Below are 14,390 nucleotides of genomic sequence, written 5' to 3'. Positions count from 1 at the left end.
GATGGTTTGGAGTGCCATTTCATCTCATAGTAAGCCATCCTACAATATGCTACCCACACATGGTGAGAGTTTCTACTGTTTGTCTTCATTCTTGTCAAATCCTACCTTGGCCAGTAAAGTTGCCAGATCTCTCCCAGCTGTGGATGTTTGAAGCACTATGGGCAGGACCATCCAACTAGCTCAAAATTTTGATGATACAATATACCAACTGGGCAGAATCTGGCACAATATCACTCAGAAGGACATCCAACAACTCTATCAATCAATACCAAGCCAGATAACTGCTTGCATAAGGCATAGAGATGGATGAGTGTCTTACTGACGCCAATTTCTGTCCCATTTGCACGATATCTTTGTGGTGTCTTGTTTTCCCTTTAGAGTGTATATCTTACTTTCTGAGTAGCATAACTCTGATTCTAGAATTCATGGTTGTCAAGTTACCTTCCATTAGGAATGTGGAATGCACTCAATGGCTTTGATATGACTTTCAAAATGTTGGAGCACAGCAAACAGTCACCCTGTCTTTCAGGTTTTATTAAAGCAAATCTAGATTTCCACTAGTGCCTAGCCATTATCAATGCACTATTTCATGATTTCAATATATGCTCTAGTATGTCAGTGCCCTGTTGTTCAGGCTTCTGTCACAGTTTGAGTGAACTAATGAATTGTGATATAAGCCCAAACAACAGGGCACTGACCTACCAGAACATCTACTGTAACCATGAAATAGTGCTTTAACAAAGCCTGAAAGGAAAGAATGACTGATTGATGTGCTCCATCATTTTGAAATTTGTGATTGTCCCATTTGCATATTTCTAGTACTGTAACAACAAACAAATCAAGTGCCTGTAGATACATATTCCATCTTTCCAACTGAAGCAAAATAATACTGTTTCACCACTGGGATTATGCAACTTGGCACTGTAGCATTATCGGTATAAGAATGAAGAAGCAAGGCTGAGAGTGAGAGAGGAGCATTCACAGACAAGGACAGAGATAAATATAGCCTGACAATATCAATACATTCTTCGGACTTGGTGGACAACACAGGCAGCATCTCAGAAATATTTTGGCAATTACCACAGCAACTGGATTCATCAGCAATACAGTCCTCCCATAGTGGAATATTGCTATGTATTGATCTACATAGCTGCAATGTCATGGCTGCAGTCACACATTGCTATAAAATGTGGCCCATGTAAACACATCCTTATATTTGAGTCTTAAGTCTTTGTGCATTACTGACATAATAGGAATTTTATTATTGGCAGTCTGAGCATGAATGTGACTATTAATAATAAATATACTTCAAAACCAATTCAATGATTGTGAATTCCTTGACATCAGCTATATTACTTATAGATTTACTACTCAACAGCAACATATGAAAATTTGTGCTTCAACAGCACTTGACCCTGGATTTCTTCCTTACTGTGAATAGTCATCTTCACTCTGACAGCTGATAAGGAATTCACAATCAGTGAATTAATTTTGAAGTTTTTGTTCAGCTGTGGATCATTAACAGTGTCAATTACCCAGGTTAAACTGGACCCAAGACTGTGTGGGTAACAGTAAAACATGGATAACACAAAATACATGTGCTTTTTACCAGGAGCTATTATTACTGCATTTACAAAACATGTTACATTTCACATTTGAAATCCCTCTGCATCACATATGTGTTACCTCCTGGAAACTTGTGTACAAAATTACCCTTGAAACTCACTGTAATTTGTATCACTTGCTTCCAGTTCACTACCAGCTACAATAACCATTTTTATTTATTTATTTTGTTTCCGTGTCACATTTTTACTGTGTGGTTGTCATTTCCCAGAACAGGCTGTTCCAGCTCGTCGGCTCCGTTGTGAGCCGCGGAGCGCTCCCTGCTCCAGGGAGCCGCGTCGCTCGCTGTGACCAGTCAAGTGGGCCGGCAGGCCGGCACGTCGCATGGCTGAGGCAGGCGGCAAGGCAAGCGTTTTGAAGTTTCAGCTGCGTCTTACAAGATCGACAACCCCATACTCTTAGCTGCTAAGACGTGGTGACATGCTACACTAGGAAATACGATGTTCAGGAAATAAATAAGAAACAACTGTTTTACAAGAAACTGCATACTAAATTTATTGGGCCTCTGTAGCTTAACTTTTCTTTTCATTACAAGATCGAAAATATCAGGCGTCAAAGTGTTCACAGCATTAATGCGGAGTATGGCCTTCATTGTTGCATCCTGAAGAAATGATCATTCCTTACTTTTTACTCTTTTCATTGCTGAGAAAAGCTGCTCACAACAATACTTGGGAAATGTTTTTTGCTGTAATGAACGATACCATCATGACAAATCCAACGTGTTGTAGCACCTGTCTTTCAACAAAGTTGAATTTTGCTAATCAATAATCTCCAAATGAAGTGATGATGACAAGTCATCGGGGGAAACTGAAAAAGGTGTGCTGAACACCTTAAGTTCCACTTCCAAACTAGTGAGGTCTCGGAATCGTGTTTCAAACGACGTGATGAGCTGCTTTAACTTTGTTTGGTAATCGCCAAAAGTAGTACCTTCAGGTAATTTTTAAGAAGCAAGACGATTGAAGAACGTTAAATGTCCATTATTCCTATGCATCTCAAATAAACGTAACTTTTGCATGAACGCTTTGATCTGGTTGTGCATGTCAACGATTAGCTGCCCTTTGCCCTGCAATGACAGATTTACATTATTTAGATGCATAGTTATGTCAGCTAGGAACGCCAGCTCTGATATCCATTTTATATCTTTCAGACAATGCATTTCTTCCCCTTTCATTTCGAGAAAAAGGGTTATTTCCTCACGAATGGCAAAGAAAACATCAAGAAATTTTCCCCGACTCAGCCAACGAACTGTACTGTGGTAAGGTATATCCCCATACTCCGCTTCCATATCTTTCAGGAATCCTTTGAATTGGCGATGATTCATACCGTGACGCCGCACAAAATTCACACACTTCACGACATCTTTCATTAAGCCACCTAGCTCTATTGTTTCAGCGCATAGTGCCTCTTGGTGAATAAAACAATGAAGAGTCAAAATGTCTTTCCCGAATTCGTCCCTGAGTTTATTTTTCAAATGAGAAGCATAACCTTGGTGACACCTGATCATTTGTGGTGCACCGTCTGTCGCTACAGAATGGAGCTTATCCCACGACAAATTCATATTGTCCACTGATTCACAAACAGCTTCAAAAATGTCACGTCCTCTTGCGGTGTAATCCAGTGGTACCATATCCAAGAGTTCTTCAGTTACTTGCAGCTCCATGTCGACACCACGCACAAAAACTGTAAGCTGAGCACATTCCGATATATCGGTGCTTTCGTCAAGCACTAGCGAAAATGCAACAAAGCTCTCCGCCTTTTTCCTGAGCTTTACTTTATGACATACAAGACACTGCGGACGACCATCCCTCTCAATGAATAGAAAGGTATCCTCCAATAGAGGTACAGGGCTCCTGCGGCTAATCATAGCTGTCATTGAACACGGATTATTGCGTCAGTTGTGGCTGCACGCGGCCAGGGGGGCAGTGAGTTCACTTTCCCCCTCCACGCGGGCTCCGAGCTGCCACAGTGAGCACTCCGGAGCGCTCCAGCTCCCTGGAGCTTGGTTGGAACAGCCTGTCCCAGAGGGTCATGACACTCATTGAGGGGAATCACTTTTGCCCTGCATACTCTCAACAGACCCACACATTTCAATTCCAAGGTATGCACATTAACAGGTTGGTTGATTGGCCTTCTTCACCCTTTTCATCTACAAAACACACTATTCAGTATATCCTCATAATTTAGCTGTTCAAATCCTGGTTCATAGACACTGTCATTTGATGACCCCCAGATGTATTTGTCAGCTATGTCTTCACAACTAGAAATTTGTATTCTAAATGGAAATATCCATACAAATAACAACAGAATATTCCAGACTCACAAATTGGTAAACTGTGTATGGATAGTCTGAAAGTGGATTATAAGGAGTGTGCTGTATTTAAAAACTGTTAAAAGCAACTAATAGTGATTGACTGGATACTAGAAATTGCTACTAACATCACTGCCCCCCCCCCCACCAACTTTCCTCACTCTCATTCTCGCTCTCTCTCTCTCTCTCTCTCTCTGTTTGTACAACTAAGATTTACAAACTAGTTACAGTCAGAATCAACGTACTTCATCCATTTTCTCTTTACTATGCACCTCACACTCTGGTACAGAAAGCTGCTTCAAAGTGCCAACCTTCAACAAATATACAAAACAAAATCAGTCATCTGAAATGATCAAACACATGCAATAACCTGATACATTTTTTGTGAGAAGCAATGGCAGTATTCACTCATTTGTCCAGTCATCATGTTCCACCAAATCTGATGAAAATGAACCTTGTGGCACATGGAACAAGTAAAATTATACATTAGTGGGCAGAAGGAGTGAGTGCTGGCATCCTCCCAATGCACAGGTGGGTTATAATTAAACTCCCATTACTTGAGGCAGTGTAGACAGAAAACTGTTTACTGTACGAGTACCCAACTTTATAGGAATGATGTTCAAACTGTGCACTGCAGGATTTGCATTGTTAGAAGTGTTAGTGTCATTACCTGCCATTAGACACTGGTATTAGCATGGCACTGTAGGGTAGAAACACAAAGGTTAATGTACAGTACAGGTGCAGGCAGACAACATAGGTCTCAACAAGGTGAGCAGGGCCTTACTCATTAAGCTGTTTTATCAAAACAACAGCAATAGTGAGGCTGCTCTTCGTGAGTATCACTGCATTAAGGGAATATGGAGAAATCTTCTTTCCATACTGGGGTTGCAGAACATGATTCATAAGTTCAAATTAACTGGTAACTTAGGAAATGCTCCTGGGAGAGACCAACTATCAGTTGCACTGCAAATTGTTAAGAAGTTACTGTTATCATGGCTGAAAATGCTGGCTGCAATGTGCAGTCTTCATGTAGTGCATGAGCTGTGTTGTGATATCTGAACATTTTATGGATCACCACTCAAAAGAGCTGCAAAGAACTATGAAATAGTATCTCTAGTGTGATTCCAGGATGTCATGGATGCAGACAGTGATCACATTAAGCAATATTTTTAACCTGGAATGTAAACATGGTACACAATTAACAAATTGTGCAATTAACAAAAGTTAGCCTGTCAAGTGTAAATTAAAATTTATTTCTTTCAATGGTTCACTTATTATTTTTCTTCTGCATGTCCATACAAATGGTCCATAAGGTTTCACTGTCCTACATTCACTCATTTTTCATAGCCGCCCTCATAAGTGGTGAAAGTTTAATTATAAACACTCTGTATAATAACAAATTATAATAAACACTAATCTACTCATACTGATAATGATAGTACACTATCATTATATTGCTGAAAGATGTTTCTGCTCTTCTTGTTATTATTATTCTTGTCATTGTCTTCAGTCCAAAGACTGGTTTGATGCACCTTCTCAAGGCAATCCCCTTCATCTCTGCACAATTACTGCAATGTATGTCCACTTTGTTTCATTGCCAAATGTCCACCTGCTTAGCTGGGTGGTAATGTGCTTACCTCCCATGCAATGGGCCAGGGCTCCATTCCTGGCCGGTTTGGAGACTTTCTCTACTCATGGACTGGGTGTTGTGTTGTCCTCATCATCGGCTGCAAGTCGCCCAATGTGGTGCCAACTGAAATAAGACTTGCACTTGGTGGCCGAACCCAATGGGACCTCCCAGCCGACAATGCCAAATGATCATTTCATTTATTTTTTTTTTCATTGCCAAATACTTATTGGTACCAAAGATTTTCCCCTCCTGTCCTAATTATTAACCACACTATTCATTTCTCTTTCTCCTACTCTATCTTCAGCATTAACTCTGTCCTTATCATCTCTTGACTGATGCTGACAGAGCCAACAGATATCAACATAACAAAAGTGTATGATGAAAAAACACAAATACTCCTATCTGCATTTTTTTATTTTTTTATTTTTTTGTAATTACAGAGTTTTACTATATTTCACATCTTTTAACAGTGCCTATGTTGGTTATATGTTTTATACACTAGTTTAGCCAGACAGATATATCTCAGGATTATAATATAGAACTAGACTTATAAAATACAGAAATCCTTAGTGAGCAAAAGCCGTTTTACACTCTACAAATCCTAGAAGATGAAGGTCATGGTGAAGGAACATAAATCAAAGCAACAGTGTGAAATGTAACCTGTAAAAATAACATCTGATAAATATCTTAACAGTCAATTACTTTTTTCTTAGGATCCAAAAAGTTTAATAACTACAGAATAATCTTGATGTTCAATTTTCATTCTAGATATTCAAAATCTATATATGCATTTGCTACTTCTTGCCAAAAAACTGTGAGCTCATAGCACTCCACAATGGTGATTTGATTGAGAAACTTTCTGAATATTTTAGATCTTACAGAGGGAGAAGGAAATAATAGAAATTTAATATTTTGTAGAAAAACAAATTCTCTTTCAAACTGTTGCCACAGTAAGCATGGCTCAGATGTCCATTTTAAGACAGAAGGGTTTAAGTGTAAATCAGTTTTAAATTTTTGTTTTATAAATTTCAGCCTCACATATTTCAGGAAGTATAAACCAAAAAGTGATCAAACTTGCATATGTTATAAACACTCTACAATATAACAGTTTCACAATAGCACAGGTTGCTAAACTAATCATGTGAAGAGCTCAAGTTTCCTAAACTTGAGAGAAATTTTGTCACAACAAAATTTACTGATGACTTTGGCCCTTGAACTAAAACTAGGGATCAGATAACAGGAAACTTAAAAACTTTTTACAGTACAAATTTTGTGCAGTACAAACTGTGAGATTATCCTGCCAATTTTCTGGCAGATTAAATCTGTGTGTTGGACCAAGATTTGAACCTGGAATATTTGTCTTTCATGAGTTAGTGTTCAGCACCTGAGTATCATTCACGATCACCCCTTACAGCTGTACTTCTGCCACTATCCCTCTCCTATGCTGTCTGTGAAAGACAAAAGTCCCAGGTTCAAGTCCTGGTGTGTGACAGTTTTTATACACCAGAAGTTTCAAATCAGTGTACACTGTGATGGAGAATGAAAATTCACACTTTCAACTTGCCAAACTTCACTGCTTTACTACTAATAATTACTGAAAAACCAATTCAAACTTACCCAAAACTTTTGAAATGTCATCACAAATTTTTGTCACCCCTGACTTAAGAGGCTTTTATGCACCAAGTATTAAAATTTTTGGCATAGAAATATGTACGTCTTCCTTCAGCTGGCTTAGCAAACCTACTCACAAATGTTGAATGTTATCTCAAATACCTGAGTGGGTGATCCCTAGAACACACGGCATGGAATGACCCCTTTCTTAGCTCCAAATTCAAGGAAAATTACCTCTTCATCTGTAGCTTCCTTGGGTTCTTCTTTCACACCTGTGCGGCTCACGAAGAGGAGGTTCTCCACCTACATACCAAGTGAACAGCTTGCATTAATACAGCCAATATGTTACACAGCAGGAGGAAAAAAAATGGGAAGAATGGAAGCAGAACAGTCGCAAACTGATGTGGCCCAGGGCTTAATGTGAATGGTTCTGTTGTTTTTTGGATGTTGCAACAGTTTATAGAGATCAAAATTGTATTCTGAAGACCAGGGCAGGGCCAACCATGTGTAACATCAGAAAGACAGAACCGCAATTTGGCTGTACGAGCACAACAGTACGCCTTAACAGCACAGCAACTGGCATCTGATCTATCAGCATCTACTGGGCGTGTAGTAGTGAAGCAAATGGCTTACAGAAGGCTTTGGCAGAGTGCCCTTTATTGTCGGAGACCTGCTGCATGTGCTTCTGACGTGTCTTCACAGAAGGGAACATCTAGAGTGGAGCCATCAACATGCCAGCTGGATGGTCGAAGAGTGGGCCAATTTTCTTTTTATACGAGTCCCAATTTGGTCTGAACAGTGATTCTGAATGGATTCACATCTGGAGAGAACATGGAACACAATTTTGGGACCCAACCATTGTGGAAAGAGACTGATATCGAGGATGATCCCTAACGGTGTGGGCTGGTGTATGTTGACCAACAAACAACAAACACTACTTCATGAAATTGTATAATTACATCAGCAAGGTTTAACTGCTGTCAGGTATCATGATGAGATCTTGGGATCTCACGTGCAGATGTTGCACAATGCTGTGGGCCCAGATTTCACATTGCTGGACGATAATGCTTGACCTCACAGAGCAAGGGTGGCTGAAGATTCCCTGGAAACGGAAGATATTGCACGCATGGTGTGGCCTGCCTGCCATCACGATTTGAATCCCATAGAGCACATCTCAGATGCAGTAGGGGCATGGGTTGCATCATGATAAGCACCCACCAACCACTCTCCAAGACATGTAAGCAGCACTGCAGGAAGAATGGGCATTCCTGCCTCAACATGAGATTGCATGTGCCATCAATTTGTCAGGCCTGTATTGCTACCAGAATTGGTCACACCCAATACGGAGCACATTAACCCGTTGTTGGAATGTGTGAATAAACCTCTTAAATTGTAAAAAAATGAATAATATTTTTGTCTATGATTACGCATGTTGCAGTTGTTTACGTTCTGTATTCTTTATATTGTTTCTACTTTACTATCACCTGATTATACTGTTTTGTAGTAAACTAAACACAACCCTGCAAAATTTTAGTTTATTGCTTTAATTTTTAAAGCCAGCTTAGATTAGATCAAAAATGGTTCAAATGGCTCTGAGCACTATGGGACTCAACTGCTGAGGTCATTAGTCCCCTAGAACTTAGAACTAGTTAAACCTAACTAACCTAAGGACATCACAAACATCCATGCCCGAGGCAGGATTCGAACCTGCGACCGTAGCGGTCTTGCGGTTCCAGACTGCAGCGCCTTTAACCGCACGGCCACTTCGGCCGGCCCTTAGATTAGATCATTTATGTATATTATAAACAGTAATGACCCTATAACACTTCCTTGTTGTACTTCAGAAATTACCATCAAGTTTTGTTGAGTTCGTCCTGTTAAAACCAACACATTAAGTTCTATCTCCTGGAAAGTCATGAATCCAGTCACAAATCTCATCTTCTTGTTGTTGTTGTGGTCTTCAGTCCAGAGACTGGTTTGATGCACCTCTCCATGCTACTCTATCCTGTGCAAGCTTCTTCAACTCCCAGTACCTACTGCAGCCTACATCCTTCCGAATCTGTACAGTGTATCCATCTCTTGGTCTCCCTATACGATTTTTACCCTCCACCCTGTCCTACAATATTAAATTGGTGATCAATTGATGCCTCAGAATACGCCCTACCAACCAATTCCTTTTTCTAGTCAAGTTGTGCCACAAATTTCTCTTCTCTCCAATTCTATTCAATACCTCCTCATTAGTTATGTGATCTACCCATCTAATCTTCAGCATTCTTCTGTAGCACCACATTTCAAAAGCTTCTATTCTCTTCTTGTCCAAACTATTTATCATCCATGTTTCACTTCCATACATGGCTACACTCCATACAAATACTTTCAGAAACAACTTCCTGACACATCTATACTCGATGTTAACAAATTTCTCGTCTACAGAAACACTTTCCTTGCCATTGCCAGTCTACATTTTATATCCTCTCTATTTCGACCATCATCAGTTATTTTGCTCCCCAAATAGCAAAACTCATTTACTACTTTAAGCATCTCATTTCCCAATCTAATTCCCACATCATCACCTGATTTAATTCGACTACATTCCATCATCCTCGTTTTGCTTTTGTTGATGTTCATCTTATATCCTCCTTTCAAGACACTGTCTATTCCATTCAGCTGCTCTTCCAGGTCCTTTGCTGTCTCTGACAGAATTACAGTGTCATTGGTGAGCCTCAAGATTTTTATTTCTTCCATGGATTTTAATTCCTACTCCGAATTTTTCTTTTGTTTCTTTTACTGCTTGCCCAATATACAGACTGAATAACATCGGGGATAGGCTACAACCCTGTCTCACACTCAGTAAGCTGAACGGTTTCCAGAATTTGAAGAACACATCTCGACCTGGGCAACAACGTCCATACTGCTCTGGGTCTCATGGACGAACAAAGTAAGCTGAGTTTCATAAGATCTCTGGGTACAGAACTCATGCTGGTTTTTATAGAGGAGACTTTCATCTTCCAAAAATGTAATAAGTGAACACAGAACATGTTCCATAATCCAGTAAGTGGTTGATATCAGTGACATAAACTCATATTATGTGCTTCTGTCAAATAATCTCATAAACAGGAATGACCTGTGCTTTTCTTCCAATGGCTTGTTACTCTTTATTGTTCCAATGACCTACGATAAAATAATGCTTGGAGGGGAGCATGTTCTTTCACGTGATCTCTGCTGAACCTCAGAGGCATGTCATTTGGTCCAGATGCCCTTAAACTGTTGAATGATTTTAATTTATTTTACATTCCATCAGTTATCTCAATGTCTGACATATTGATGTGTCTGTGTGTGCAATGATTGATAGCAAAGTCATATTATGATCTTCCATGGTCAAAAATTCTGGAATAATGAATACAGTATTTCAGTCTTATCCCTGTCACCTTCCATTTCAGTGCCGGCAGGTCTTCCATGATTTCCCAAAATGGGGGTCCAGAAGTGAGTTGTGAATGCATAGCTCAGTCAATGAGTCAAGGTTTTATTTTTCAATCCCAGTCTGAAACATGGTTTTAATCCACAATGAAGTTTCAAACCTATCATTAATGTGTGGACCCCACTTCCATGCCTGCAGAATTAATTTCAAGTTTATACAAACCACCAAAGGAAAAAGCTATTCAAACTGATGAATAATAAAAATTATTTTCTTTCTGTGATACTGCAAGAATATTGAATACAATACAATATTTTAACAAAGTAAAGTTCACAGATGAAGGGTAGTCATTGTTGGAATTGAAGGATGTGTAGTTCTAATGTGCCTCTCATGCAAAATGAAAAATCATTAAAATCTGGAATCATGATAATTTCGAAAGTAGCTAGCACAAGTCAGCCAACTCCGCCAACAGAATAATTATTTCATAACAATGCTGTTGTACTAGTAATATGTGATAAAGCAAGTGATCACAGTAAATATACTCAAGATATTGAATAGTTTAATTTTTTCTGTTTAATTAACATTTTTAAAAGCATAATATAAATCAAGTTCCCAGATATACTATTTAGAGAATGCTTTTCACAGCAATAATAGGAATACAGTTTTTAAAGTTCTGAATTTGTCATTTGTAAAATGCAGGGTGATTCACAAAGATATGCAAATATTTTAATATGTTATTCTCCAAGTAAAACTAAAGAAAAAAGTTTATATAAACATAGATCCACAAATGTTTTGTTATGGAGCTATGACTAACAAATGATTTTACCTGAAATTTAGCAACTTCGCTAATATGAAGCCATCGCAAAACTACGAGGTTAAAGTAAAGCACAATTTCCATTTATTTTGTTGTTATGGGTCTGGTGAATCTAATAAAACATGTCCCAGACATACATCTGAGTAGTTTTCCACAACATCTAGAGAAACAAAGATAATGATATAAGTAAATTTGTTTACTTTCCATTAAGAATGTAGAAACATTTATGTCACTGTTGGCAACCGTTAGTGAGTTGCTTCAGTAATTTCCTAACCTTGAAAAGAGTTAGTTTTCTGTATTGTTAAGTGAAAGAACTAATAACAGTGTAGTTAAGTGATATAACATAGTAACAGTGGTAGTTAGTAGATTATTTATGAAATAGGGATGCCTTTCAAATTTACAACAGATGAATATGCTGATATGGTGTTTATTTATGGTTAATGTGATGATAATGCTACAGTTGCAGTTAACAAATATCATGTACGTTATCCAACTCTGAAGATTCTAAATGTGCGAACCATTAGCAGTGTATTTCGAATGTTACGGGAGACAGGTTCTCTACCTAGCATTTATAATCTATTCATACATGTGCAGCTAAATGCATTGAACAAGGTAGAGAGATTTTTGAACATTTATTGTGAAATGTAATATGAAATTGTACGCACACTGTACAACATCCATAACACTGAAATTTTTTTCTTGTTTAACATGAATCACATGTGCTATGGTATTAATAAAAGCAGACTATCTGACACATTCATAGAGTTTCAGATAACATTACTACCATCATTCTTCCGAAATTAAATTCTCTACAACTTCTGCTGAAAACTTTTTGCAGTTGTCAAAAACTTAAAAAACAAATTGGACAAAGTAGTTAATAAATTAAAAACTTTATGAAATTACAACTTTGCTTCTCTGGATGTTATGGAAAACTATTGCAGATACACATTTGGGACATGTTTTATTAGATTCACCATATGAATAACAATATAAATGGAAATCGTACTTTACTTTAACCTTGTACTGTTTTGTGATGGCTTCATATTGGCGAAGTTGCTAAATTTCAGGCAAAATCTTTTATTAGCCGTAACACTGTAACTAAACATTTGTGGACCTATGTTTATATGAACTTTTTTCCTTAGTTTTACTTGGAGAATAATATATTTAAATATTTGCATATCTTCACACTAAGAGCAGTGAATGGGTTTTTCTATTTGGGCAACAGAATAACTGACAATGGTTAAAGCAGAGATGATATAAAATGTAAATATACAAAAGCAAAGTATATCTCAAAAAGAAAAAAATTTTGATATCAATACAAATTCAAATGTTAGGAACTCATTTCTGAAGGGTTTTTTCTGAAGGCTATCTCATTATCAGGAGAAAGAAAACTGCCGTTCTATGGATTGGAGTGTGGAGTGTCAGGTCCCTTAATCGAGCAGGTAGGTTAGAAAATTTAAAAAGAGAAATGGATAGGTTAAAGTTAGAGATAGTGGGAATTAGTGAAGTTCAGTGGCAGGAGGAACAAGACTTCCGGTCAGGTGAATACAGGGTTATAAATACAAAATCAAATAGCGGTAATGCAGGAGTAGGTTTAATAATGAATAACAAAAAAAAAAAAATACGAGTGCGAGTAAGCTACTACAAACAGCATAGAGAATGCATTATTGTGGCCAAGATAGACATGAAGCTCATGCCTACCACAGTAGTACAGATTTATAGGCCAACTAGCTCCACAGAAGATGAAGAGATTGATGAAATGTATGAGGAGGTACAAGAAATTATTCAGATAGTGAAGGGAGACAAAAATTTATTAGTTATGGGTGACTGGAATTCAATAGTAGGAAAAGGAAGAGAAGGAAACGTAGTAGGTGAATATGGAATGGGGGTAAGGAATGAAAGAGGAAGCCACCTGATAGAACTTTGCACAGAGCATAACTTAATCACAGCTAACACTTGGTTCAAGAATCATGAAAGAAGTTTGTATACATGGAAGAGGCCTGGAGATACTGGAAAGTTACAGATAAATTATATAATGGTAAGACAGATTTAGGAACCAGGTTTTAAATTGTAAGACATTTCCAGGGGCAGATGTGGACTCTGACCACAACCTGTTGGTTATGAACTGTAGATTAAAACTGAAAAAACTGCAAAAAAGTGGGAATTTAAGTAAATGGGACCTGGATAAACTGACAGAACCAGAGGTTGCAGAGAGTTTCTGAGAGAGCATTAGGGAACGATTGACAGGAATGGATGAAAGAAATAGAGTAGACGAAGAATGGGTACCTTCGAGTGATGAAATAGTTAAAGCAGCAGAGGATCAAGTAGGTGGAAAGACGAGGGATAGTATAAATCCTTCGGTAACAGAATGGCTAAAGGACAAATGTAAGGATGTAGAGGCATATATAACTAGGGGTAACATAGATACTACCTACAGGAAAATCAAAGAGACCTTTGGAGAAAAGAGACCTTTGGAGAAAAGAGAACCATTTGCATGAATATCATGAGCTCAGGTGGAAAACCAGTCCTAAGTAATGAATAGAAAGCAGAAATGTGGAAGGAGTATAGAGAGGGTCTATACAAGGGTGATATACTGGAGGGCAATATTATGGAAATGGAAGAGGATGTAGATAAATATGAAATGGGAGATATGGTACTGTGTGACAAGTTTGACAAGGCAATGAAACAGCTAGATCGAAAAAAGGCCCTGGGAATAAACAGCATTCCATTAGAACTCCTGACAGCCTTGGGAGAGCCAGTCCTGACAAAACTCTTCCATCTGGTGAGCAAGATATATGAGACAGGCGTAATACCCTTAGACTTCAAGAAGAATATAATAATTCCAATACCAAAGGAAGCAGGTGTTGACAGAAGTGAAAATTACCAAACTATCAGTTTAATAAGTCACGGCTGCAAAATACTAACATGAATTCTTTACAGACGAATGGAAAACTGGTAGAAATGTTGGAGCACGTGAGGCAATACTGAC

At 38.2% G+C, this 14,390-nt stretch overlaps 1 protein-coding gene across 6 annotated transcripts in view; it reads right to left on the bottom strand.

Moving 5' to 3' along the window:
* LOC126213256 (zinc finger protein 253-like) overlaps positions 1-14,390 on the bottom strand; it is a 167,790-nt gene that overhangs the window by 120,388 nt on the left and 33,012 nt on the right. For 4 of the 6 annotated variants that reach the window (XM_049940907.1, XM_049940910.1, XM_049940909.1 and 1 more), the window contains one exon: positions 7,407-7,475. In XM_049940907.1, coding sequence (XP_049796864.1) covers positions 7,407-7,475 — 69 coding nt within the window. Of the gene's footprint in view, positions 1-4,176; positions 4,208-6,247; positions 7,476-14,390 lie in introns of those variants that run through there. The other 2 variants (XM_049940911.1, XR_007541127.1) reach the window with 2 other exon arrangements.

Source organism: Schistocerca nitens, chromosome 11 (genome assembly GCF_023898315.1).
Source record: "Schistocerca nitens isolate TAMUIC-IGC-003100 chromosome 11, iqSchNite1.1, whole genome shotgun sequence".
Classification (NCBI taxonomy): Eukaryota; Metazoa; Arthropoda; class Insecta; order Orthoptera; family Acrididae; genus Schistocerca; species Schistocerca nitens.
This window is presented reverse-complemented; position numbering and strand designations above follow the sequence as displayed.